The sequence below is a fragment of the Ambystoma mexicanum genome, chromosome 9 (genome assembly GCF_040938575.1).
Source record: "Ambystoma mexicanum isolate Mex_15411 chromosome 9, UKY_AmexF1_1, whole genome shotgun sequence".
Taxonomy (NCBI): domain Eukaryota; kingdom Metazoa; phylum Chordata; class Amphibia; order Caudata; family Ambystomatidae; genus Ambystoma; species Ambystoma mexicanum.
Window position 1 is genome coordinate 798,500,255 of NC_090931.1, and position 27,598 is coordinate 798,527,852.

Sequence of the window (27,598 nt, forward strand, 5' to 3'; positions counted from 1 at the left end):
TGCTTTTCGAGCTAAAGCTGGGGACTCCTGCCAAGTGGCAACAGAGAAGGGGAAGGTAGCAAGTGATCTATCTCCACTTGTCCAGAACTGTGATGGGGCTCATATAACCAACCTAATAATGCCTCGGCAAGTTAGGGAAACCCCAGTAACTTGGCTTAGCGAGGCGCGCTCTTTATCAGACACGGCTATGCTGGAGTCTTTGCCAAACACAGGGCTGGCCCAGAAGTGGGCACCAGTTTCTCCTGAGGGAATGGGTGATGTAGCAGTAATTGACCTTGAAATAAATGACTTTGTATTTTCTAATAACTGGATGTCTGAGCACTTACCAGCTTCCCCAGTGATGTTTTCGGATTCCAGTAGTGGGGATTCATTCTCTTCTGATGACTCCATCGCCCATAAAAGTGATAACGAATAATCATAGTACCAATACATCACTGGTCATTCATTAGTCAGATAGCCTGGTGGGACTTTCGCTCCAAGCTATGAATTTGGCAATGTTATCGATGTCCAAGACGTTGAATACATGTGAACAAAAATTACTTGCTATGGTGACAGTTTGCAAAAAATTATTCTGTGGCAATCAGTGAATGCCCCCGAAAGTGAGAAATGTTCTGACAAAAGGGTGCAAATTGAGGTGGCAAAGAAGTACATGCCCTCTGTGGCGTGTCAAACAGAACCCAAACCCTCTACTAATTGGGATTGCAAAAGTGTCCCCCTAGATATGGGTCAAATGCATGACAACCAGTTAGTAGTACCATGTATTAAAGACATCATTTATGATAAGGAAACAGAATGTGTAGACAAAACAGCAAAGTTAAATCCGAAAAAATCAACCCCAGATATTTTTAGAGATCCCCAATGTGTGCGAGAGGGCGATTAAAAAAGTGCCCACAGCCTCCAGTTTGGAGGACCGAACGTACAAAAAAGTGAATAATGGGTCTAAACAATTAACAAAAAACCAACCATTACCAAAGAACATAGGGAAATCCTCGGTGAAGCTGTTTTTTAAAGTCATCTCAATTCCGAAACGGAACACTATTATGGCATCTCGGGCCATAAAACAAAAATATCAGCAGCATGCGCAAGTTACGAAAATTGGAACTCTTACCTTTGCTGCTGTTCAAGCAATGGAGTACCCGTCGTTGGATGCTCTAGTGGAGGTTATAAGCACATACACTATAAATAAAGAGTGTGCCGCCTAAGGAGGTACTTAGCCAGCCTAACCAGGCTAATGTTACAAATTATGCAGTATTGGCTGCCCAGAGGATGGAAATCCGAATAGCAGTTGATGCATTTCTCCAGCATGGGGTCTGGCATGGATTCACATGCTCATGAATATTCCTGTTGTCAGGCCGGGAATCCTCGGTATAGAAAAAAATCAGTATCGGTTTCGTTTCTGATCTGTCTTTCTTAGTAGTAACCAATCACTGGTCTCTGGGTCATACTGCCCCCAGCCAATGACTGCCCTCTCCCTAAGCCCCGCCTCTGGCAGCCATCCTCAGATTTTTACCGCACGTTCAAGTGTTGGGAGTCGTCGTGCTGTAGCTCTCGAGCTTTTGCTGCGTTTTCGTGCTTTTTTTCAGGAGATTCTTCTAATTTTTCGGTTAAATAGAGCCTCAAGCTCCACCGTTTCTACATCCGATCAACGGGGATCCGTTTCGGGGTTTTCTACGCCCCTCAAGGGTGAAGATTTAGTCGAGTTACGCTTTTGGAGGATTCCAGAAGTTCCGAGGCCTACCCCGGACATGGCCCAGGAGAAAGGAAGCTCGATGCCCGGGAAGCTGTTCAGGACCTGCCCTGGATGCCAGCTTCAGAATGTTTTTGTTATGCCTCTACTGTCTCCATGAGGACAAGACGCACACGGAGTAGGACTGCACGTTTTGTGGGAACATGTCGGAGCGGACCATGAAGGATCGCCACCTCCGTCTCGCCAACTGGCTGGAAGGGAAGAGCCCGTCAGGCGAGAAGAAGAAAAGAAGTCTGAGCGGTCTTCTAAGTCCTATGAGGGCGCCCCGGCGACGGGGGCCCAACAAAAGTCTAATCACCGCAAGTCCGCGGGCACCGGGAGCGCCGAACGGTCGGGCTCCTTGGCTGCCAGGCAGGGCGCATCCTCCCCGGCGCCATCAACCACGAGCCAACGCTCTGGCTCGGGTAAGAGGAAGTCCGAGAACCCGGCGAAGCTTCTGGAGAGGCCCTGGTCGGAAGATTCCGGCAGAGAGGGAGCGAGGCTCGGACCCTCCCCCCAAGGTGAAGGCCCCAGGCATCCAGAAGGTGACGATGGCCTTAATTCACCCTGCTAAGACCTTGATTGAGGATGTCGCCGCGGCCCTGGCTCAGCCTGTGGAGGCTACACCAGTGGAGGCGCCCTCAGGACCCAGAGTCTCCCTGCTACCGCGGAGGGAGTCGTCTTTCAGGCCCACTGAGAAGACCCCCACAAGTCCTCGTTGGAAAAGGTGGGGGAGAGGCTGGTGGCCATCGTGGATATGGACACGACCTCTGAAGAAGAGCTCATCGAAGTCATGGGAGAGGCCCAGCCCATCGGGAGGGATCCCGACAAGGGCGACGACGAGAGCGACAGGGTCGCCGACAAGGCTCCTCAAGAGCCCTCGCGCCCGTCATTTCCGGCGCCGCAGGACACTTCGGCGGCCATTTTGTCAGCGATTCAGTCCTTATGTTCGGAGATAAGGACAAGGTTGCCCCTGCCCCCGACGGAGGTACCTGAGCCAGACCCGACGGGGGAACCGGAGCCAGGACCTTCAGAAAGTCCACTGCATAAGAGGAGGACGACGCATCCTACGCCACCTCTCCCACCTCTGCGGCCTGCTCTGCCTTCCCCCCGGTCTACTACCCACAGGGATGATACAGGCACAGACACGGCTACGACAGGTACAGATGACGACGGAGGCGACGACGGGACGTGTTTGCCGTCGCCCCCTGCTCGGGCGTCCCTGCCCGACGAGATTGGATCCTTCCATGCCATGATTTCCAGGGCATCCAAGCTCCTCCCAGAAGAGAAGGAAGGGTTCCTTTACCAACGGCGTGAGGCTAAAAGGAAGACGGTCCTCGCCGTACCGCTTCTTGATGACATCTGGGATGAGGGGCTCGCCCTCCTCAAGAACCCTGCCACGGCACCGGCAAAGAGGGACCGGTACGAGAAGAAGTACCGGGTCCCCGACGCTGCCCCCTTGTGCCTTCGGGTGCAACCTACCCCGGATTCGGTCATCTCAGCGGCAAAGAAGAAAGCTGGGGGGGCATCGGCCTCGACATCAACCTCCCCGCCGGACGGCGAGGGCAGGAAGTTGGACACGATGGGACGGCGGATCATCTCATCCGCAGCGACGACTATCAAGGCGGCCAACGCCCTGGCTATCGTAGCCCGCTACGACAGGGAGTTGTGGTTCAAAATCGCCCCTCTGTTGGACTTCCTTCCGGACGCCAAAAGGGCTGAGGCCCTTGAAATTCTACAGGAGGGTGAGATTGCTTCGGACCACACCATCACGGTGGCAACGGACATCGCCGACACCGGTTTCCGTCAGTTGGGCAACGGTGTTTGCTTGAGACGACGAGGATGGCTCAAGGCCACGGATTTCCGCCAGGACGTACAAGCCAAGGTTTTGGACATGCCCTTCGACGGGAACAACCTGTTTGGGAAGGCGGTTGATGAGTCCCTTCAGGCCATCAAGACAGACGCAGAGACTGCCCGGGCACTGGGAGTGTTCCAACAACGACGGGCGTCCTTTCGGAGCTCTGGAGGCAGACAAGGTGCCTCCAAGGGATCCGGCAGTGGCTCCTCCACGTACCGCCAAGCTGCAAGATCTTCATCCCAGGAAGCCTACAGGGGACGCGGCAAGTCAGGTGGTGCCAGTCGTCGTCGACAGGGAGGTCAAGGAGGCAAGGCAGCCTCCAAACAAGATTGAACCGACCGTGGGGTCGGGCCCTGCCGAAGCACCCCGGTGGGAGGCCGGCTGGCGAGGTTCATCAGCGTGTGGGAGTCCATCTCCACCGACCGTTGGGTGCTGGACGCCCTGGCCCAAGGGCACGCCCACCCGTGGCCAGGAAGGAAAATCACATCCCTCAACTACTGTTGGAAGTAAGGGCGATGCTCAAGAAGGGTGCCATCGAGCTCGTCCCAAAGAGGCTTCGGGGCTCCGGAGTCTACTCAAGGTACTTCCTCATAAAAAAAGAAGATAGGAGGATAGCGCCCCATCCTGGACCTACGACGACTGAACAAGTACATCAAGGCACAGAAGTTCCGTATGGTCACCCTCCAGCACGTGCTGGGACAGCTGGAGGAGGGCGATTTCCTGTTGTCAATGGACTTGGAGGATGCGTACTTCCACATCCCCATTCTAAAAAGACACAGAAAGTTCCTCAGGTTCGTGGCCCAACGGCGGCACTACCAGTTCAAAGCCCTCCCGTTCGGATTGAAGTCGGCACCCAGGGTGTTCACCAAGTGCCTCGCACCGGTAGCGGCGCGGCTGCGCCTAGAGGGGATCCACGTCTACCCCTACCTGGACGACTGGCTCATCCGGGCAAGGACAAGGGAGCTCGCCATGGAGCACACTGCGAAGACCGTCCAGCTGCTCACGGACCTGGGATTCTCCATCAACTTTCCAAAATCCCACCTGGTTCCGTCGCAAGTCGCCCTGTTTCTGGGAGCCAAGCTCGACACAGTGGCGCGGCTGGCCTCGCCGTCGGAGGAAAGGACCAGGACCATTCTGGGCAAGGTGCAGCAGCTGCTGGCCACGGACATGGCGAGGTTAAGATCTATCAAATCCCTCCTCGGGATGATGTCTTCCTGCATTTATCTGGTGTGCCTTTGCAGGCTTCGGATGCGCCCCTTACAAGAGTTCCTCGACGCCCGCTGGGTCCAGTCGACGGGCAGCTTCGAGGACAGGATCCCTCTCAACGAGACGTTCCGTCAGGCGATCTGGTGGTGGGGTACCCGTTCCCATCTGTCGGCGGGTACGGACTTTCAGACCCCAGCTCACCAGGTGACGGTGACGATGGACGCCTCCCTGGAAGGTTGGGGAGCGCACTCCGGAGATCTTCACGCGAGAGGCCTTTGGCTCCCGGAGGAGAAGTCTCTCCACATCAACATCTTGGAGTTCCGCGCAGTGTTCTGGGCCCTCGGGTCCTTTCTTCCATCCCTCAAGGGCAAGGTAGTGAGGATCTTCACCGACAACACCACCACAATGTTCTACATCCGGAAGCAGGGCGGAACCAGGTTCCCTGCCCTATCCAAGGAAGCCCAGGATCTGTGGCATTGGGCCGTCGCCCAGGGGATGTTTCTGGTGCCTCTTCATCTGGCAGGAATAAAAAACACGATCGCCGACTCACTCAGCAGGGAGCTGCGCTCGTGCCATGAGTGGGAACTACGCCAGGATCAAGTGTATCGACTCTTCCGATGATGGGGCGAACCCCAAATCGATCTCTTCGCGACGGCGACGAATTCCAAGTGGCGGAGGTTCGCCAGTAGGTTCCTCCAGCCGAGGAGCATGGGCGATGCTTTCTCGTTCCCCTGGGATGGCCTATTTGTTTATGCGTTCCCTCCGCTGCCGTTGCTGCTCCGGCTCATGAACCAGCTCAAGAGGTCCCGGTGCAGGATGATCCTCGTCGCACCGGCGTGGCCGAGACAGATCTGGTTCCCGGACCTTCTGGACTTCTCAACGTCCCCACCAGTCAAGCTGCCGACGGACGCAGACCTTCTCTCCAGAGAAGGAGGCGCCGTTCTTCACCACAACCCGGAGTCGCTGAACTTGCAGGCCTGGCTTCTGCAGCACTAGAGTTTGGAGGGTACGACATCCCGGCCGACTGCAGAGAGGTTCTCGCAAAGGCCAGGGCGTCCTCAACTCAAGTGCTACGGACATAAATGGAAAAGGTTCTCTGTCTGGTGCCCTGCACAGAAGATTAACCCTCTGCGGATTACAGCCCCTTTCGCTGGCCAAAACTGGACTGGCTCACGCCTCCATCAAAATACATCTGGCTGCAATCTCCCGATATACCAGGACTAGGGGACGGGTGCCCTTGTGGTCTCATCGCCTGGTGAAAGAATTCATGAAGGGACTATTCTAATCATTCCCGCCGGTGAAGGCCCCTGCCCCTGCGTGGGAGCTTAATGTGGTGCTGACCAGGCTCATGGGGGCCTCATTCGAGCCTATGAATTCGGTGCCTTTGAAGTTCCTGTCATGGAAGACAGCTTTCCTTGTGGCCATCACGTCCGCACGACGAGTGGGAGAGATCCAGGCCCCATCTTGCAAGCCTCCATACTTGACTTTTCATGACACGAGGGTGGTGCTGAGGACACACCCCTCCTAAGGTGCCGTCGGACTTCCACCTCAACGAGCCCTTGGTGTTGCCAGTTTTCTTCCCATCGCCTTCGTCGCCGGCCGAGAGGACTTTACACTCGCTGGATGTAGCTAGAGCGCTGAAGTTCTACGTGGCCAGCACGAAGAGTTTTCGGAAGACGTCACAGCTGCTTGTGAACTTTGGGACTGTGAATCAAGGGAAGGCTCTCTCGAAGACTTCCATTTCCAGATGGCTCTCCGGCTGCATCATGCACTGTCACCGGTTGGCAAACCGACCGCTGCCCGGCCGTCCGAGAGCCCATTCGACCAGAGCGATCGCTGCTACCACGGCGTTCCTGTCTGGTGTGCCCCTGCTGGACATCTGCAGGTCTGCGACATGGAGGTCGACGCACACCTTCACAAGATTCTACTGCGTCGATCGGGACTCCAGGGAGGAGTCCAGGGTCGGCCAAGCAGTGCTACGCAACCTGTTCCCCTAAGGTGAGCCTGGTGAGGAGGTAAGAGTTGCTTAATGTTGAGTTGTTGTATTGCTTAATGTTGAGCCTGTTGCCACCTCCCATGGTTGTGCATGTGTGTACTGCTATGTATTCTCTTATTCATGAGCATGTGAATCCATGCCAGACCCCATGCTGGAGAAGGAACAAGTTACTTACCTGTAACTGTTGTTCTCCAGCATGGGTCTGGCATGGATTCACATGCGAACCCTCTCGCCTACCCCTCTGTGGCTCTTCACTTGGTCATACTGCCACTTTACGTGCTACCAAATCTGAGGATGGCTACCAGAGGCGGGGTTTATGGAGAGGGCAGTCATTGGCTGGGGGCAGTATGACCCAGAGACCAGTGATTGGTTACTACTAAGAAAGACAGATCAGAAACGAAACTGATACTGATTTTTTTATATACCGAGGATTCCCGGCCTGACGACGGGGAATATTCATGAGCATGTGAATCCATGCCAGACCCATGCTGGAGAACAACAGTTACAGGTAAGTAACTTGTTCCATACGTCAAGAGCTCCCGATTAAGAAGCATCATCAAGACTCCCGATTAATAATAATTTAACACCGGGAGAATATAACTCGCACGAACCGAATAATGTAACTCACGAACCTAATAGAGCCGAGGTGGCTGTGGTGGTAAACAAAAATTTTGTGGTAACAGGGCAAACCAAGAAAGTAACCGAGGCACCCAGGAGGCAAGCTGAGTCATCCAACAATTTGGTACATGGCGACGCTAGGCAACCTCAAGGATCCCTCCTACAAAAGGAAAAGGGTGGTATATCAACTGAGATGTCTGGGGCCATTATGTGTTTAATAGAGAATGCGTTAAATAAAATACAAGGACAGACCCAGCTAAATTCAACAAGACTCTGGCTGAAATCACGTGTGGTGCAAAACCTAATCTGACAGTCGAAAGATTAACTGTTTAGATTGGGATTTGTTCTTACGGTGGAGTCGGGCCCCATCTCCTTACCTGAGCTGCCAAATGACCATGTGTCTCGACAGAAGGGACCACTGGTGGAAAGTACAAGAGCAGCCAACCCACAGTCTCCCAAGATGCCCAGTGTCTGCCGATGCCCCTGTACACAGAATTAACGTGAGGGAGAAGATGAGGGGTGCCAGATCACGCTGGTAAAATGGAATAGTAGGGGATTTAAGCACATTATAAATAATAACAGTAAATTGCGTAAATGGGATTTAGTATTGCTCCAAGAGACTTGGCTCACTACGCTTCCCATTTGGGACAATCATGAACTACACCTAAATCCCGCTCTTAAACCCCCAGTAGGCCGGCCAGATTCAGGCCTTCTAACAGCGGTTAAAATGGGTAGAGGTTTGTCATCAGAACTGTGGGCCATGCCAAATAAATATATGCTGCTTGTCAAAGTTATGCGGGGAAATGAAGGGTACGCAATACTGAACGTATACTGGAACCCAGTTACCATGTCTGATGATAGCTTCTTTCAAGATCTAAATTTCATCTTAGATTTGGTAGCAGAAGCCCAAAATGTTAGAGCACTGGTGGTGGCGGGCGATCTGAATTTAAACTGCTTGCTTGAATTAGACAATTGAAATAAAGCAAGATACCGAAGATGGTCCGCTTTAGTGAAGGCCAGAGGCCTGTTTATGCTTAACGGGGATTTTGAATCTGATTGTCCTCCTATGGTGACATGGCAAAAGGGCGAAAGTAAGTCAATTATTGACTATATTTACGTGAACCAGGCATTGTGGCCCGCAATGATAAACTTTAGAGTGATCAAATCTAATGTAAGTGATCATAACATGCTTAAGGCAGAATGGGAGTCTGCTGAAACTCCTAAGGGACCTGATCATGTTTTTCTGAAAGGTTCATGTATGGTGAATGCTGGAGCAAACAAACATGATGGTCGGAGAAGGAAGTTATCCAACTTGAGAAACTGTTAAGACTGGGCCTGCGTGATAGGGGCAACATGTTGAATAACGTTACCAAAGCCTAAAATAATCCCTCTAAATGCCATCTTCATACCTATGATATGGTAGTAAAAGAAAGGAAAGCCCAGCTACGTACTGATCTCAGACTCCTGAATAACCAACCAGAGGCTGTTAGAAAGCAACTTTTCAGTGGGTTGAGAACTCGTTACAGAAACTGGATTAAAGGGCATCGTGCAGCAATGTTCCAACAAGATAGTGCAGATAGGTCGAACATTTTGGCAAGTTAAAATATATCAAAAATGTGGACCGCGATAAACCACTCTGTAATAGCCCCGCAAGTCGCTCTTCAGTCGACTGCAGTCCAAGCGCATACGTGGGTCGGCCATTTTTCTAAACTTTATGCCCCAGCTAAGACCAACGAAACTATTAAAGAGCCGTTGTATTCGATTTCCTTTTATCTGGAGTTTGAGCTATCCGATATCTCACATCTTATCAGTATGGCAAGCAATTTTAAGGCAAGAGGACCAGATGGGCTTTCCAATTATGTACTTAAAAAACATCCTGTATTATGGGCTTCAATCCTGTATAAAATCTTCTCGCTTGTGAATGTGACTCAGGCTCTACCTAAGTCATGGACTCAGGCGATAACGATTCCAATTCATAAAAAGGGAGCTAGAGGGAACCCGCGTAGCTATAGACCCATATCACTGTTAGACGTGCCTGGGAAATTTTTCTGCCGTCTAATTCTGGATAAGCTACATTTATGGGTAAGGAGTCAAAATCTAATGGACCCTCTGCAATCAGGCTTTGTGAAAGCCTAGGAACCATACCTAATATCATGACCCTGAAGATGATTAAAGCCCAGCAAGCCGAAAGAAGACAGCCCCTGTGCATGGGGTTCATTGACTTCAAAGCAGCTTTTGATTCTGTGGATAGACATTGGTTATATAAGAAACTAAAACTGTATGATTGCCCACATTCACTTATGTCATTAATAATTCTCTTCCATACAAATACAACAATGAGAGTCCGTTTAACCCTAGACGGTAAACTATCACCAGAAATTGTCACAAAACGGGGGCTAAAACAGGGGTGTGCATTGGCAGCCTTTTTGTTCAACTTTTTTATCATAGATCTAGGTAGAGAATTTGTAAACTGCAATGGGGATGCCCCGAGACTCGGAGATCAAAAAATTCCATATCTGCTATATGCGGATGATCTTGTTTTGTTTGTTGTCACAAACGCTGCAGGGTCTCCAGCGAATGCTGCTGTGCCTCGGTGATTATGTACAGGTAAACAACCTGGTGATTAACACAGAGAAATCACAAATAATAATGTGTAAGCCTAGCTCTGGTGCTATAACTAAGGCTCACTCTTGAAAGTTACAGGACTCCAAACTACTAAAGGTTACCTAATATAAATACTTAGCAGTGTCAATTTATAATCTGATGTCAAAGTGAGATGATGGGGAAGTAGTTAGGAATAAACTTCAGCACTTAATCTCCCAGTCGCGTATATTAATTAATAAGTACGGAAAATTCCCTCTGAAACACAGTGTTGTTTTATAAAATGAAGGTGCTGCACATCATTTTATATAGTGTGGAAGGAAGTCTCCCGCAAACACGAGAGTATTGGGACCTCCTGGAATCGTTCTATTGGAAACAGATACTTTTTCTACCAAACAGTGTAGCTATAGCAATTTTTCGCCATGAATTTGGGCTAGTATCTGTATATGCCCAGGTACTATGGAAACAGTGTGTGTTTTTCCGTAAATGCCTGTTGGGTCTAGATAGTGCTAGCATTCTGGAGGTTATTGCGTTTAACCTAATTAAATCCAGAGTCGCATTTCCCTTGGCATGGCGGAATCACGTGATGGATAAGCTTGGTGAGTCTGATGTAACCATTGAGTTGCTGTTATCCAACCCTGATCGTGCAAAGGTTAAAATCTATTTAGTTGACTGGGCTGTGAACGAATCAAGATGTTCAAGATATAAAGCTTTTAACTCCTTAGCCTTTGGGATGAAAAGATTTGTTATCATGGAGTCCTATTTGGTGAAAAGCCTGTCACCTAAGATTTGTATGAATTATTTAAGGTTTAGACTTAACCTGTGGACAACATGTGATGTCCTTTGTAAAAGGAAAATACTCCTGTTAAAACAAAACTACTGTAGGTATTGTTGTGCTCTTCAACAAAGAGAAACACTACAACATTTGACAGTAGAATGTAAAGCCTTAAGTGGGGCTAGAGCAAGGTGGTTCCATAAGGTGATCTTATTACATAATGATATGGAGAGTGATGATATTTGGCAATTGCTGTTCTGAATCACTCATATAAGGGTTCAAATTGCGTTAGTGCAATTTTTACAAATGGTGTTACCGCGACTCAAGGGAACTTAAATCTCCTCATGTGATGAAACAACACTTATATCGGGACCTACTGTAATTCTGTTAGATTGGCTTGATTAATACTGGTCTCTCTTCTGTTCTTATTTTTAATGTCTGTGCTTTGTGAATCTTGAATTTCTTTGTTTTTTTACTTTCTTTAAAACAATTGTAGTAATATTAGTTGTTGGTTTGTTACAACTGATTGTAAACTTGTTTTTTTAGTCTGTTTTCTGTGATTACTAGTATTATTGTAGTAAAAATATTTGAAAAGTTGCTATATGTAACTTAAACAAATTTAAAAAAAAGAAATTAAAGTACATTTGTGCACCAAACTGAAAAAATATGCTTGAACCATTTGCAATTGTATATGTATAAAATGGCCCACAATGATTATTGCATTTGAACTTAATTTGTTCTTTTTGATGTCTAGTTTACAGGATTTAACGATTTATAATCCTGAGAGGACCATTACTGTAAAGGGGGGCATCGATGCCTGCTCAAACGCAGAGGTAGAAATCCTGAAAAAACTCAGAGAAGCCTATGAGAACGATGTTCTGGCTGTCAACGTAAGTTAATGAGCAGACGTGTTTCACATCTTCTTCTTTTCTGTCTTTACTTCATTTATCGTACTCTTTGTGACTTTTGTGTCCCTTTCTTTTCTTTTTATGTGTTCTGTATTGTTTATTTAGCAACAGGTATTGGTTATTTCATTATGGACCATGTGATTAGAATCCAGAAGTAGGTTTAACTCTTCTGGCAGCAATCAGTGGTCGCCGGGAAATTAATTTACTACACGTTTATGATTACCATTTATAGAATTGTGACTGACTGGCCTTTAAAGCATTATTTACAGTAGGCACCCCCTTCCTAGTATTGCCTCATCTTATCCAGACACCAGCCGTTAATGCCAGAAGACGTTTTCTGAAGTCAAGTGCGGTCATGCTCTAAGAAAGTACCTACGAGGTCAGATTGAATAGAGTTTACTTGCTGAGTAAAATTACCCTATAACTAAACACTGTTCAATAAATGCTGTCACATTTCCCTGTAATTGTGTTCCTGCACATTTATTTCACTTGACTTGTACTGTACTTGTTTTTCTCCTTTTCTATACATTTATTAAAAAGCAATAATAAGACAAATGAAAGATGAACATGGCCTCTCTAACCACAGCACAATATGAGGCATAATTCAAATAACCGCTAAGCATTGATATGGGGTACTAATGACACCTATTATTACACTTCTTATAAGCATGAGTAGTCCAGCCTAAAGTACTACGTAAGGACATCATTTATTTTATTGTGATATGGTTTTACATTAAAACCTTACACAAGCCATGTAAAAAGGTTCAACAATACATTTTCAATCAAAGCATTCAAGAAAATGTAGCACAATATAACGGAAAAATATATATTCTAGATCCTTAAGATTCCTAAAAACATACTCTATATTTAAAAATCCATTATGGCAATTTAAAACTTACATTAAAATACATAGTAATAAGAATAACGTTCATCAAACCTATATGCTTTTTTGAGGGGTTGAGGGGGGGTTGGAGGGGGCTGAGTCAATTTCCAAGTGTCAGACCTAATTTCCTGCAATAAACTATCCAGTGTATGTGTATAAGTCGTTCATGATGGAACAGTTTTATCGATTAGTAATTTGTTCAAATCACAGAACAAATTATTATTTACATATATTAGTGCATAATTCCATTTTTTGGGTGGGGGGGGTCGTCTGCTGTCACATTTGATGGAACCCCTAATCCTTTTGCTTTTTGTCTTGATTTTTCTAGGATCTTGCCTTCTGCCCAGTCTTGCCGCCACAATAGCCATTTTTACCATATGGTACAATGGGTGCCCAGTTGGCTCCTGTAATGAGGGTGCTTTTTTAAACACTTGGCGCACAACCACCATAAATGCAGGAAGTCTCCCCTCAGACCACAACCCCTTCAACATCGATCAGATACACCTGTGCACATCTTGTGTATCTTATCCCGAGTCAGATGCCAGCGGTAAAATACTTTCAGCCAGGCTCTTCCTGAAATCAAACAACCGAATTTGTGAACATCTTTACAAAGCTGCAGACAAGTTTCATCAGACACGGAGTGCTGCAACTCTACAGACCACTTGCTTAAAATGGCAATTGTGTTTAGGTCTCAGCATGATTCAGTTCCATGTATATAAATAAAATCAAACGGTAGATTCCAGCAAGAGAGCACAAAAAAAAGCTTTAAAAAAAGATGTTAACTCCCTGGATGCTGCAGATTTGTATAGATTTTACAAGACCCTGTGTCTGTAGCTACTGATGATGGTCCGGTTCTACAGCAAATTCTTCCTTTCGTACAATTTAATCTGCCACCCTGAGAACATAGCTCTTAAGTCTATGGCATCCTCCTTCCCTCCAGTGATCAAATCACCTAAACCTCAATGCCAGCGTGAAGTCGGTATTGTAACGAATTGGTGTTAAAGGGAAGGAAAAAGTGGTTATATTCAGTTTAAATGAGAGCTATCCCATGCTCTCACAGTATTGTGGTGGAGGGGTTGCTAGTGTGGAGGAGGGCGTAGTGTGGCAGAGGAAGTTGTAACATCGAAGGCTGAGATCAGGATAGAGATACATTGGAAGGACAGAGGAGGAAGACCTGGGGAATAGAAGGAAAGATGTTGGATAGAGTTGAAGGATGGAGAGTAGTGAGAGGAGGACAGAGGGGGAGAGGAAAATTGGGGCTTGTTAGGAAGAAGACTGAGTTGGGCAGTGTGATTGAAAGGTGCACCCTATAATCCTTCTAAATCCACTAAGAATATTGATAGTGGTGGTCCGTCTTGAAGGTCCCTGAGGGAGCTTAGTCAGATAAGTTATTGGCCTTTCGCTTCTCCCTCCTAGTGAAGTCGGAAATTGGACATTAGGGAGAAACGAGCAGTATATACTAGCATGTGGAGTAGGGACGCCTGGGTAAGGGAGGGGTTGGTGCATTCTTTTTATTATTAGTGTGGGGATTATTATTAAAAGAACTTTACACATAATAAGAAATAATCATAAATTCACAGATTACAAAAACAGGCATAAAATCTCAAGATCTCAAAATTCACAATTCAAATAACGATTGCACAAAATCCTCCCCCCAAAAAAGCACGAAATCTGCATCACTAAATTATAAATGTGGTAAAATAAAAAAGAATATATATAATTGGTGCATTTAGACGAGTGAGCGAGAAGGAGAGGACAGCCCGCGCTCCGATGAAAATTTCAATTAAAACCTTTGAAGCTTCTCTGCAAATAGGATTATTTTTCGAGCCATCTGTGATACTCCGCCCTTGAATGAAGCCTGACTGCTCTGGCATAGCTACCACTTTAGAGAGTTTGGTCTATCATTTGGGTGGACACCCTCTTTAGATATAAAGGACTGTGAAACAATTTGTCCAAAAAATAAGTATATTCACCAGGATAGCCCACCTCAAAGATGACTGGTGCTTAGCTCTGGGTGTTGTGCTGTGTGTTCTGGAATGTTTCGGATATGTTGCAGCAAAACTACTAGATCGCAACCTTCAACCTAAAAAACTGCATTACTCCTTTGATTTAAACTCTTGAAGCATGATAAAGAGCCTTCCCCCTAATAATTCTGACCAGTGTGTAAGGCCAAATGTATTGAATGACCTAGCGAAGGCTGCTCAAACTTTAAATTGAGGTACAGTTTTTTTCTTTTCAGACGGGAGGGGCAAAAAGACAATTGCACTCGAGAAGGAATGGCAAATACTCCTAATTGCTATTATCATTGTCCACTGTGGTGATTTCAGTTGTACTCTGGTACTTATGACAAAGAATTGTATACACAGAGTCCCTTTGATGTACTCTGCACTTTAGTTTCTATAGTTTTTTCCAGTGGGGTCTATGGGCAGTCACACCAGTTTCTGGCATATTGCGCCACTGGATAATAATGTTTACATACAGTGACATACAGTGACTGCAATAACCCTGCCTCATGGCAGTGTGAACATGCTATAACTTTGCCTCTCGATCTAAGTTCCCGGGTATAGGAAAGCCAGGGTGTTTGGGAGATCCAGCACGGTGGTAGGGAGTAAGCTATGGTACAGCTTACCAAGAGATATTAGAGAAATGTCAGATTTGCAATGGTTTAGAAAGAGACTGAAAACCCACCTGTTTGAGGGCTATGTGTTGAATCTTGGCTATGTGTCCCTTCTCCCAAGAGGGGAGCCACCCCCTTTCAGACTATGGTGGTGAACCCACTTAGCAAGATCCTGCCTAGGGGTCTTGGCAAGTGGGACCTCACTAGGAGTGACTCCCCTCAAGGACTCCCCTTCCTGCAAGGAACTCCTTGTCCAGAACACATTAGCCGCCTACATGGGAATCAGAAAGACTGTTACTTCTGTTTTGAATTCTCCTGGCAGTGACATGTATTCAATCTCTTTGGCTTCAGGTAATGCTGTATCGCACCTGAACTCCACATTCAAAGAGGAACAACAGATTTCTTTTGTTTGTGATGATGTACATAAAACTGCGAGGAACTTGGAATCGAGCAGAGAGAATCCTATGCAGAGGCGAGCCGCTGAAGGGAAGACATCCAGAAATATGGAGTTGTTTCTCACATCAGATAACCGTTAGCTAAGATTAGGACGAGTTTACATGACATCCTGAAAGGAATATTAGCAAATAAGTAAAGCAATTTCCTGACAGCTGTAAGGGAGGCATGGTATAACAAGTATGTCACTGACACAAGAGTTACACGTTTCAAAACATTTATTATCTTTTTGGGGGTTGGAGAAAATCCTACTATGCCCTGTAGCTAAGATGGGAGTAGTCTCTAACATCAAATAATAAAGAAAACACAATGCTAATCAGTATTTGTCAAATCAAAATGGGCTACACTAACACAACCTAATGCCTGCCCTATCTCTCATACAAAAAGTGTATGAAGGGAAATATATATGCAAAGGGAAATCAGTGTTATAACATAAAGGATCAAAGTGGCTGATTCAGCTCTCCTCCCCACTTTGGACAACACAGAGAAAGGCGGTCCCCGTAGACAGGATGTCACACTCTGGCTTAGGTCCTCAAAACAAAGGCAGTTCAAAACATGGATCGAGGCCCGCTTGGCCTTCCACGTTAAAGTCACTTATTCCGGCGCTCCAAATGTTCTTTCACAGTTCAACAAAAAGTTCACGTAGGTCTCCCTCAGCCAGTGCTCTGACTTTTCAACCAAAAAGTACTTGATTCAACATAGATCTCCATCAGCCGAGCTCGGACCTTTCAATCACAGCACTTGGAGGGAGTCCCTACCCAAAGCTTTATTCACATTCGTTAGGGGTTCCCTTCCACTAACTTATTTCACATTCCAGTTCTCCCTCAGTTGGGCTCAGGCCTTTCACTGACGTCGAAGACTTTATTAAATGCAAGGCTTTTACTATAGCCCTCCATATTACCACTTCGACTTTCACTTCATCTCACACTCTTATATTATTTGCCCCAGTGTCTCTTGGTCTTGGTAGCTGGATATCATAAGCACACGTTCAAAGAAATCTTTCTCTTCAAGCATTCACCTTTTCACTTCCCCTTTTGCCAGGATTAATCTTGACCATTACGCATTTCAGAGTTCGTTCACTTTGCCGCTTTATAACAAAACATTTCACAATTCGCTGAGACTTTCGAGTGGGCTACTTCTTTCGCCAGATTACTCCGCTACTCTGTATCACTGGCTTAACAGTTATCAGCCACTTAGAAGTTCATCACTGGTTAGTTCTCTTTCGCGTCGCATCAGCATGTGCGCAGCTTTCACTTGTGAGATGCACTGTTGGCGGCTTCAGTCTTTCCTTGGCACAAACCTGCCTTATATGACTTTCACTAACTTTTTTGTCTCTGCGGCTTTGATTCACGAGTCAAGGTTAATACCACAGGCTTGGCATGCCTGGCCTCCCCAACTCTCTCGTTCATCCGGGAGGGTCGCTGACATCCTTGAAACACAATGCAGGTTTCTTCTTGTCTGCGATTTGGTTTTCTCTGCATCTCCTTCATGGCTTCCCGGAGGCAGCAATCTCCTGTAGGGATCTTCAGGGTTTCCCTACCCTTTGCTCTAATCCCTCGATCGATCGTACTGCTCCAGTAGGTTCGCCTTCGCCCCGGAAGTTCTGCTCCTTCTTGTCTTCCACCTTGCTCGGAGTGTGTCTCTATGTTCTGCCTTTTTTCCGTGTGGGGAGAGCTAATGGGTATTCGATGTATGTGATAAAGTCAAATGCCTGACTTTGCCTGACCCGATATGCGGGACATGTCCAATGAGGTATGTAAGTGTTGGCCTCTTTACTCTGTCGCCCTCTTCCTCGGCCCAGTGTTTGTATCGAAAGGGGAGGGAATTGGGACATTGGTGGATCCTATAAAATAGGATAGGGCATGGGTACTGGAAAGGGGGAATACAGCATCTCACCATCGGCTGCCTCATCCCCACTCCCCGAAGACTCCTTACTGAGGTGATCCTCCCACACTGGTCCACCCCCATGGTCTGGATCCAAAGTCAATGGCCGTGCCCTGGCCACCTCAGAGAGAGATCCCCGGGGACTAGAAAGTGAGACACCCTCTGCCTTCTCACATAGCAAGCAAATCTAAAATAAATATTTGGCATGTAATAAAGAGGGACAACAAATCTTATAGCTTGTCAGAGGTCCCAGATGTCCACCCAAGGAAGGAAGCAGAGCATAATTTGCAGCAATGGCTGTCCAAAACGAACTGCGGCAGTGCTGCATTGCAACATCCTATTACTCCCGGACCCCTAGTGGGTCCTCTGAAGGGAAATCTAAAGCATATTCCAGGAATACAAGATACATGGGCATGTCATCAGGTCAGATTCAGAGGACATGGCTTAGGAATGGCAAAACAACCCAGTGAGTACAAGGCTTCCTTTACAGGGTGGATTGCAGGATCCGCTACCGAGGGATTTGCACCCCAGTCCAGTGTCACCCCAGACAACCCAAAAGAAGAATATAGAAATATTCGTCATTCACAGGTGGATGACCCACAAATCAGGGGTCCAAGCACTACCGAAGAAGGCACCAAGAAGGCATAGTGGATCCAGGCGGCTCAAATGGCCAATAAACAGAAAATAGTACCACAACAACAGTGGAAACAACCCAAGAAGGCCCAGACCAAGCACAATAGAGTAGTGGTGTCCCACCAACCCTACTGACTATAGATGCCCTACATCCTCAAAGGCAACTTGGGAGGAGGGCGATAAAATGCCAGCGAAACGGTCCCAGCATGGGACATCTGATTCAGCATTAGTGGTTTGCCTGCGTTAACGGGCTTGGTTTTACTCATTGTAAAACCAGTGATTGGTTATGACCGATCTTACAGCTGGGGATCCACTACACTTGCCGGGTTCTTGTGACCCAGGTATGGACATGAATTTGGTACTTTGATTTTGTTTGACATCCTTATTCTAAGGATTCCCCCATTTTTTACTTTGGTTTTCTGTTTCTTCTTTTCCATCCAGTTTTTGCCTCAGCTGAATGCACAGAAATACAGGTTCAATGTTCGACCTGTTTTAGAAGGCTTAGGCACTTTGGTCATTATATATCAGGATGTTTGAGTTAGCTTTGTTGTCTGTTGTCTGTGCTAACTGAACATCTACTATCGCTTCTTTTTATTTATCCATTTAAGACTTCTCCTGCAGGGTCCTTCTTCTGGTTTTATCCAAAGATTTAATATTCTCATTTTGGTGTGTGGACATTAGGGCTGGGAATTAGTAACTGGGAATATGTTTTTGTGTTCGTGTGGGTTCACGCTTTCATATATTTTACATTTCTTCCTTTTCGTTGTTTGGAAAATGTAGATTCAGCCCTATGAGGACGAAACATGTCTGGGGATGCTTGTGGTCTCGTGCAGAAGGGATGTGACCTAGCAGTTGAGGCTGGACTGCCTATTTGGGTGGGACCAAGCCTAATTTGCTTTGGTCTTTCCCTTTTCTGTAATGGCTTTGCAGGCGAAGAACAATGGTCAGCAGGGTTGTCCAGAGCGATTGCCAGAGATTTAAGATGAAGTCTTAAACCTTCCAGCCATCACCTCTTCGTTTTGATTCAGCCCGGATGACCGGTTTATGTCTGAAATGCATTGGGATCACACAAATCTGTTTCCCTAGCTTCCGATCATTGTGTGCAATTTTTTTGAATTCATCTTTTGGTGTCAGCATGGTTCATTCTGTGCTCTGAATTCATTGTATTTATTACATATGTAACCATCCCTTAGAAATGTGTTTGAACTGTCATCATTGACCTATTAGTAGAGTATGCGGTACTGAGGAACATCCCCTGCAGTGATTCATGTGCAGAATCACCCTAAGGCCAGTATAGGAAAAATATTTGCGTGGACAGGGGGACTTCAGTGGAAGTCCCTCAAACCACAATGATAAGGTCAAAGACCCAGAAATCCTTGGGTTTTTGTCCTAGTTGACCATGCAAGATAAAAGTGTTTGAGCTTTCATATTCCATTCCCAATACCTTGATTTCCACTTTTGACATCTTGAGATCCATCCTCCAGACTCTCAAGGCACCTCATCCGTGGAAGCACACATACCACTTATCTATAGTGGATCACTCTTGGAGAGATCCATCATCAATCCTGAAGTACTCATTAATGTCCTCACTAGGCCATGCCTGTGATAACATCTATCATAAACTTTCACAAAGCTTTTTGTAGGGGATAGGAATGTAGATTCAGTTTAACCTCCACTGGCCCATCATGTGGCAAGGTTTTAGATCATGCAATTCGCATTACCTGACTCTTCCAGACTTCAAGAGATCTTCTCAATATCACATTAGGATAAAGGGTCATGGGATGGCAAAAGGTATTGATCTGCTAGAAGAGGTCCATGAGTAGTGGGATACTATCAGCAGAGTGCGAAGGGGCAGTGCTGCTCTCCCAGTCCTATATAGGCATACATTTGAATGGTATTAAATTCACCAGCCCAAAATGAAGCGTGAGCCAATGAACTAATTATATTTCATCAGATATTTTGCATAAACGTATTGGATTAGTATTAGACATGCTTATCATTGTCATCTATAGCAACCAAAGGAGCCGACTAGGAACAACCATATGCCAATCGTCTACATTGCCCTCTGCATTAAAAAATCAAGAGACTTGTGAACCCTAATGGTAAGTCTGAACTGTGACTAGTATAAAGAATAATATTGGATAATCCCAATGATCTATTAACACATTTTTAAGGTTTTCAGGCTCTTTTCGAAGTTTACTGTAAGAGTTTAGTCCCCTCTGGTTACACAATTATGTCTGATCGCTACACCTTTTGCCCCTATGGGCCCAAATGAAACACTTGCATATGCCTTTTCCTGTGCTACTAAATAATAAACAAACAACTTCCCGGTCAGAGGGACATTCTTGAAACGCATAGTCCAATGGTTTTTGCATAAAGCTTCATGGTTAGCCCAAGAGTTCTGTGCTGATTCAAGAGCTGTTCCAATAATAGAAGCTAGATGCATTGACGGAAATGCAGATAGGATTGCTCTAACGTTTATTATACCATTACATGACGAATCATGCAAAATATATTCTCATCCAGTTATGATCAGTACCATAACCTTGCCTAACCCTACAAAAGGGACTGGGAACAACTTGGTTGTTGCATGCAATTATGATTTTTAGGGCTTGTGAATAGTCCGCCAGCTAGTGGTTTGCTAAGAGTATTAAATATTCTTATTTTTTTGACGTCGAAAAACTGGGCATATACAGGGGGCATTCTATCACACTATTCCTAGCCTACGTGTACAGACACAATCCTTCACGCATCAACATCCCGATATTTTTTTTTCCTGCCATCGTTTAGCAGCAGCTTTGAGAACTTTTCAATGCCATTTTAGAAGCAAGACCAGAATATATATATATATATATATATATATATATATATATATATATTTCTGAGGCTTGTGGACCTGCTTAGAATCACATGCTCTGCATAGGCCAACATTTAGTGGTTGGTGCAGAGTATTAAATGACTTATTTTCGATTTCGAAAAGGGATGTCGACAGGGTGTGTATGTAATACTATCCCTACTGTGATGTCTACCGTACCCATGTTTGCTCACCATCAAGGTCCTTGGATTGTTTTTTCCCCGCTATATAGTTGGTCGCATTTAGCAGAGTTCTAGTTTAGGTGCTCCTTAGCGATCATTTGTCTATTAAGATAGATTATTACATTTCATATCACTATCGTCGGGATACCATACTCGATGCAACCTGCTGGCTCTCTGTAAATACTTTGCTGCACAAACACACTTCGCCCATGTCACGTTTCGACACCCGCATCGAAAAGTGGCAAGACTTCAACAGAACACATCCCCTCAGCAAGCGGTTCTGCGACTGCCAGGACCACTGCACCAAGTGGAACTTGGTCTGCGCATGTTCCAAAGGCCACACACTTGTCGAGCACAGCTGGTTTCATATCCAGGATAGCCTCAGACACCAAAATAGTCACTGCATGTGCTGAAACAGACCATTCTGGCAATTGTAGAAACACCAAGGTCAGGGTACACAGGGGAAACTAAAGAAAAAAACACAGACGGAGGGAAGTCGAGAAGAAGAGGTTATTGTTCCAGTCCAGGACGACCCTTCTTCTAGTGGTGCTTGGACTAAAGATAGGTTTGAGAAGGCACTAAAGAAAAGGGCTTCTTTCATGAAACGTATAGATAAACACCCTATTCTGCGTTAACGGGTAGTTTAGGAGAACCCTGAACCTCCATCTAAAACTGGAGTAGAACCCACAGATTCTTATGAGGAATCCGTAATCAAACTGGATGCTGATGAGGAGGATGAGGTTTTTATGGATGACCCTGGCACTGAGCAAGATGACTATAATGTCCCATTTCCAGATTGCATTGGTGATCCAATATAGTCATCACCTATTGATGATCACATTTTATATAACCATCATCTAAAGAAGGCTGCTCATTATTTTCAAAATGACACCCATGAGTCCGAGGAGGACACTGACTTTGTTGATAGTCTTAACGAAAAGAAACAAGTCGGGCAGTATATCCCACTGTTGCAATCAGTTAAAAGTAGGTTATTACCGTCACTCTGAACTCCAGCCTTAACCAGGGCTCTCAATCCTCATATAGAAAAACGCTTTAAGGCAGCGCCTAGAGACCCACATTTTAGTAATGGGCTGTTAAAACTGGATTCTCTGGTGGTTAGTTCTACCTGTAAAACGAGCTGGGACTCCTTCGGCCACTTCTGAGAGGAGGGTAAAAAGATATACGCTCTAGGAAAGAAGGTAGCTACTTCAGCTGTTTGCCAAACTCGCATCGCAAATAATACTACCCTCATGGCCAGTTTTAACAGAGGTCAATGGGACCATGTAGAAGACCTAGTTAGCAGCATCAATGACCCTCTCAAGTCTGAGATACTTAAAACATCTGAATGCAAGCAAACAGCTAACTCCATTATAAACAATACTCTTGATGCTGGAGACACAGCTGGTAGAATAGTGGCAGAAGGTACACTGATAAAGAGATTTGCGTGGCTTCGGAATGTGGGTTTCAGGGTATGACATTGTTACACATCATAAAATATGGGGGCCATTGGTAAGGGAATATACGGGCTTGGGGGTGTGGGGAATAGGGGCTAGATAATAGACAAGAAGAGGTTTGGGGGAAATATTCAGCAAAAAACTAAGAAAAACCTGACGATCTAAGAACATAGAACCAGGTTTTAGACCAGAACACACAGGCCACTCTACTTCACATGCCAGTACAGTAGAAGGTAATGTCCTGTTTGTTAAGGATGTAGATGATGATCTTTAAACCTCAAAGATGAACACCAGACCTGCACAGATTGCAAATTAAACCGTATCAACAAAGGGGTCAATATGGCAACCGCTGCACTTTTTGTGGTCAAGGATACACAAGATCCTCCACCCAGTCGTGCTGAACCTCACGAGCAGGCCCAAGCTTGTGCTATCTTAATCAGGGACACTTATCCACATCACAATCATCCCTCCAAAGACAATTAAGAAGGGGGCATAGCGGAGGTAGAGGCCAAACCACTAGAGTTTCAGCTCCTTCCTCAAAACAATGTCTCTCTGCTTCAGGTCACTTCCCATATCGCCCCATCAGGGGATGGGGGTCACCTTGCACTGTTCGGATATTGCGTGGAATTATAAGAACTACTGCAATGCCATCCACACCAAGAGTCAAATGAATAGCATTAGAATACCAGTGTATTCAAGTAGCAGAGGTAGAAGCACCTCTACAAAAGGGGGCATTTAACTCTTTCCATGAGCAGCGATAAACAGAGATATTTATTCTGCGTACTTTGTGAGACAGGCAAGGTATCAAAAGAGACAGACTCAAAAGTAACAACTTGAAAACCTTTGTCAAACTTGGTGGTGTTGGTGTAATGCCTACCTGGCCCTAACTCTAAGGGGGTTGTTCCCTCAACTGATGCTTCTAAAGGCCGTTGATGTCCACAAGTCCAAAACCAAAATTCGTCTGTGTCCAAACCTATGCTTGCCCTCACTCTTAGACCAAATGTGATAGGGGGTTATGTTAAAAGAAAAATTATGTCTCGGGAAAAAATAAAATATATATTTCTGAGGCTTGTGGAATCTGCTTAGATCACATGCTGTGCATAGGCCGACATCTAGTGGAAGATGCTGAGTATTCGTTTGTTTTTCGAAACTCGCAAATCGGCGTCGACACAGGGCGTGCCAGTAATTCTATCCCTAGTGTGATGTCCACTGTACCCATGATCCCTCACGCGTCTGGACCCTCAGATTGTTTTTTTCCGCCATACTGGTTGGAAGCATCCCCCGGAGTTCCTTGGCCTTAGCCATAATTTTGCAAAAATACATAATATTTCCCCGTTTTCTACATCCCAACGTCGAGTCACCCAAGTTCGACACTCGACGCCAACCGGAGAAGAAAACAACCGTCGAGAGCTGCACGACGGACTTGGGCCTAGGAAGGCCTCTGGCCTCGGCCCGGGCCTTGGAAGGCCTCTGGCCTCGGCCCCTACAAGTAGGGAGAGTGGGGGGTGGTACATACTCAACACTCATATATATATATATATATATATATATATATATATATATATATATATATATATATATATATATATATATATATATATATACATAATTAGATACCTTTTCTTATATATTCCTACACACACTAGCCCGCTGCCACAGGGTGCGTATGGAGGGTACCCCTTTCCAATTTTGCCCCAAGTACAACTGCAAGTACCCTTGGGTTGACAAACACGCTACCTGTAACCTCTGCTTGCCAAGGGACCACCCCGAGGCAAATTGCAGAGCGTGTAGTCGGTTTAAACCAAAGACTCTAAAGGACCGTTCGATTAAACGTTGGGCCCACCACACCAGGCAACGAGAGTCCATGGAAGTGGAGGGCGCCTTCAGTAATGGCAGCGACGCCATCCTATCGGATGGCGAGGGCAACGTGGCGTCGAGAGACAGCCAAGCGCAAGTCCCCGACCTCGGAAGGTTGTCCGGCAGGGCAGCTATGGGGAACACCCCCGGCGACCCAAGCGCTACCCACGACACATCCACTAAGCACTCGAGGTCCAACCGAGATTCGGCACGCGTGTCGAGTTCTCGGAAAGAGGCACGCAGAGAACGGTCCACCGAATCGGTGTCCTCTGGGTGTTCTCGATCAAGATCGCTGCATGACACCAGGCAACCATCCACTGTTGCCAAGAGTGCCTCGCTCCCTAAAGTAACAGAGGTTCGATCGTCGGGAGACGAAGACGACCTCCATCCCCAGGCCGCACTCCAGGAGTTGGCGTCAGCAGACTGCAGAACGGCTGCTCCCGAGCCCCGACCTCCACTCGCTAAAGAAAGGGACACCACCCCCAAATCTCGACGCCAGACGTCGAAGAGCTCCGAAAAGGTAAAGACACTGGGGAAGCACACTTCCAGTCACGGGGAGGGGGGAAAACAGCAGAAAAAGCATTCTCAGCCTTCATCTGCACCACACACACATAAGGACAAGTCACAACCTTCTGAAAAGATAGCCAAGACACCTGCACAAGGGCATAGGTCCAGTCAGGAAGGGAAACACTCCCAGGAGAGGGTAATCCCCAGTTCTAAATAATGGTCAAGTGAGGATATAGACAGTCATGTCTAGAATGTCATCCCTAGCAGACTTCTATGCCAAGAATCCTCAACACTTCCTCGCCTATACCCCTGACGGGGCAACCCCCTCAGGGTCTAAGGACCTGCAACCCCCTGGTAAAAAACCTTGAGTTGAGGCGCCAACACAAAGTAGGTCGTCTGACCCTTACCACGTTCAGCCATACTCTCTATATGATGAGGATCCATCATTTAACTAGGATCCAGAATTGGCCACGTTGGACGTCCATACTGGAATGGATTACTATGGGGATGACGAGGCCCAAGAGGAGGACGAAGATGACGCAGAAGTCTACAGAGTAGACTCCCCAGTAGACAAGGAATCTCCGGTTCTCCAGCATGGGGTCTGGCATGGATTCAAATGCTCATGATTATTCCCCGTCGTCAGGCTGGGAATCCTCGGTAAAGAAAAATCAGTATCAGTTTCGTTTCTGATCTGTCTTTCGTAGTAGTAACCAATCACTGATCTCTGCGTCATACTGACCACAGCCAATGACTGCCATCTCCCTAAGCCCCGCCTCTGGCAGCCATCTTCAGATTTTTACCGCACGTTCAAGTGTTGGGATCCTCGTGCTATTGCTCTCGAGCTTTAGTGCTTTTTTCGCGCTTTTTCTTAGGAAAATGTTCTCTTTTACGGTCAAAAGAGCCTCAAGCTCCACCGTTTCTTTATCCGATCAACGGGGATCCGTATCGGATTCTTCTACGCCCCTCAAGGGTGAAGATTTCGTCGAGCCACGCTTTTGGAGGACTCCAGAAGTTTCTCAGGCCCATCTCGATCATGGCCCAGGAGAAGGGAAGCTCGACGCCCGGAAAGCTGTTCAGGGTCTGCCCTGGATGCCAGCTTCAGAATGTCTTTAAGGAGGACGAACACTCCCTCTGCCTCTACTGCCTGCATGAGGACAAGATGCATGTGGAGAAGGACTGTGCGTTTTGCAGCAATATGTCGGAGCGGACCATGAAGGACTGCCATCTGCGTCTCGCCAACGGGCTGGAAGGGAAGAGCCCGTCAGGCGAGAAGAAGAAGTCGGAGCGGTCTTCTAAGACCTTTGAGGGCGCCCCGGGGACGGGGGTCCAACAGAAGGCCAAGCACCGCGAGTCCGCTGGCACCGGGAGCGCTGAACGGTCGGGCTCTACGGGCGCCAGGCAGGGCGCATCCTCCCCAGCGCCATCAACTACGAGCCAACGCTCTGGCTTGGGTAAGAGGAAGGCCAGAGCACCCGGTGAAGCTCCTGGAGAGACCCCGGTCGAGCTCGAAGGCCCCATCGGAGGGGGAGCGAGGCAGTGACCCTCCCCCCAAGGAGAAGGCGGTGAGCGCACCGAAGGTGGTGAAAGCCTTAATCCATCCGGCCAAGGCCTCTATCGAGACAGTCACGGCGGCCCTGGCTCAGCCTGTGGAGGCTACACCAGTGGTGGCAACCTCGGGGCCCAGAGTCTCCCTGCCACCGCGGAGGGAGTCCTCTTTCATGCCCATCGACAGGACCCCCGTGAAACCTCCGACGGAGAAGAAAAAGGGGGGGGGCAGGAGGTCGTCGTGGATTCGGCCTCAACCTCTGAGGAGGAGCTGATCGAAGTCTTAAGCCACGGCGTTGGCGTGGAAGAAGACCAGCCCGTCGGGAGGGACCCTGACGTAGGAGACAACGAGAACGTCGAGGGTGCCGACGGGGCTCCTGACCGCCCGTCGGACTCCCCTCAACCAGTGCCGCAAGACAACTCGGCGGCCATTTTGTTGGCTATACAGTCCTTATGCTCGGAGATAAGGACGAGATTGCCATTACCACCAACGGAGGAACCTCTCCCGAGGGGGGACCCGGAGCCAGGCCCTTCTGGGAGCCCTCCTCCTAAGAGAAGGATTCATCCTCCACCTCCTTTTCAACCATCGTGCCCTGCTCAGCCCTCCTCCCCGTCCACGACCCGTGGGGATGATACGGGGACTGACACGGCCGCAACCGGCACAGACGAAGAGGTTTACGACGAGGATCTCCCATCGTCACCTCCTCCCTCAGGCTTCCCCGCCCGACGAGATTGGATCGTTTCATGCCATGATCGCCAGGGCATCCGAGCTTTTCCAGCTCTGCCCGGAAGAGAAGAAGGAAGGTTTCCTTTATCAACGCCGCGAGACCAAGAGGAAGACGGTCCTCGCTGTACCTCTACTGGACGATATCTGGGATGAGGGTCTCGCCCTCCTCAAGAACCCATCCACAACGCCTGTGAGAAGGGACCGGTACGAGAAGAAGTACCGGGTCCTGGACGCGGCCCCCTTGTGCCTTCGGGCACAGCCAACCCCGGACTCGGTCATCTCCGCGGCGGCCAGGAAGAAAGAGGGGGGGCTTT

General features: G+C 47.2%; 1 protein-coding gene across 2 annotated transcripts in view; it reads left to right on the plus strand.

The window, feature by feature from the left end:
• The window catches only part of IGF2BP2 (insulin like growth factor 2 mRNA binding protein 2), a 1,316,273-nt gene that overhangs the window by 691,596 nt on the left and 597,079 nt on the right, over positions 1-27,598 (plus strand). For both annotated transcript variants that reach the window (XM_069615761.1, XM_069615762.1), the window contains exon 9: positions 11,535-11,670. In XM_069615761.1, coding sequence (XP_069471862.1) covers positions 11,535-11,670 — 136 coding nt within the window. The remainder of the gene's footprint in view (positions 1-11,534; positions 11,671-27,598) is intronic.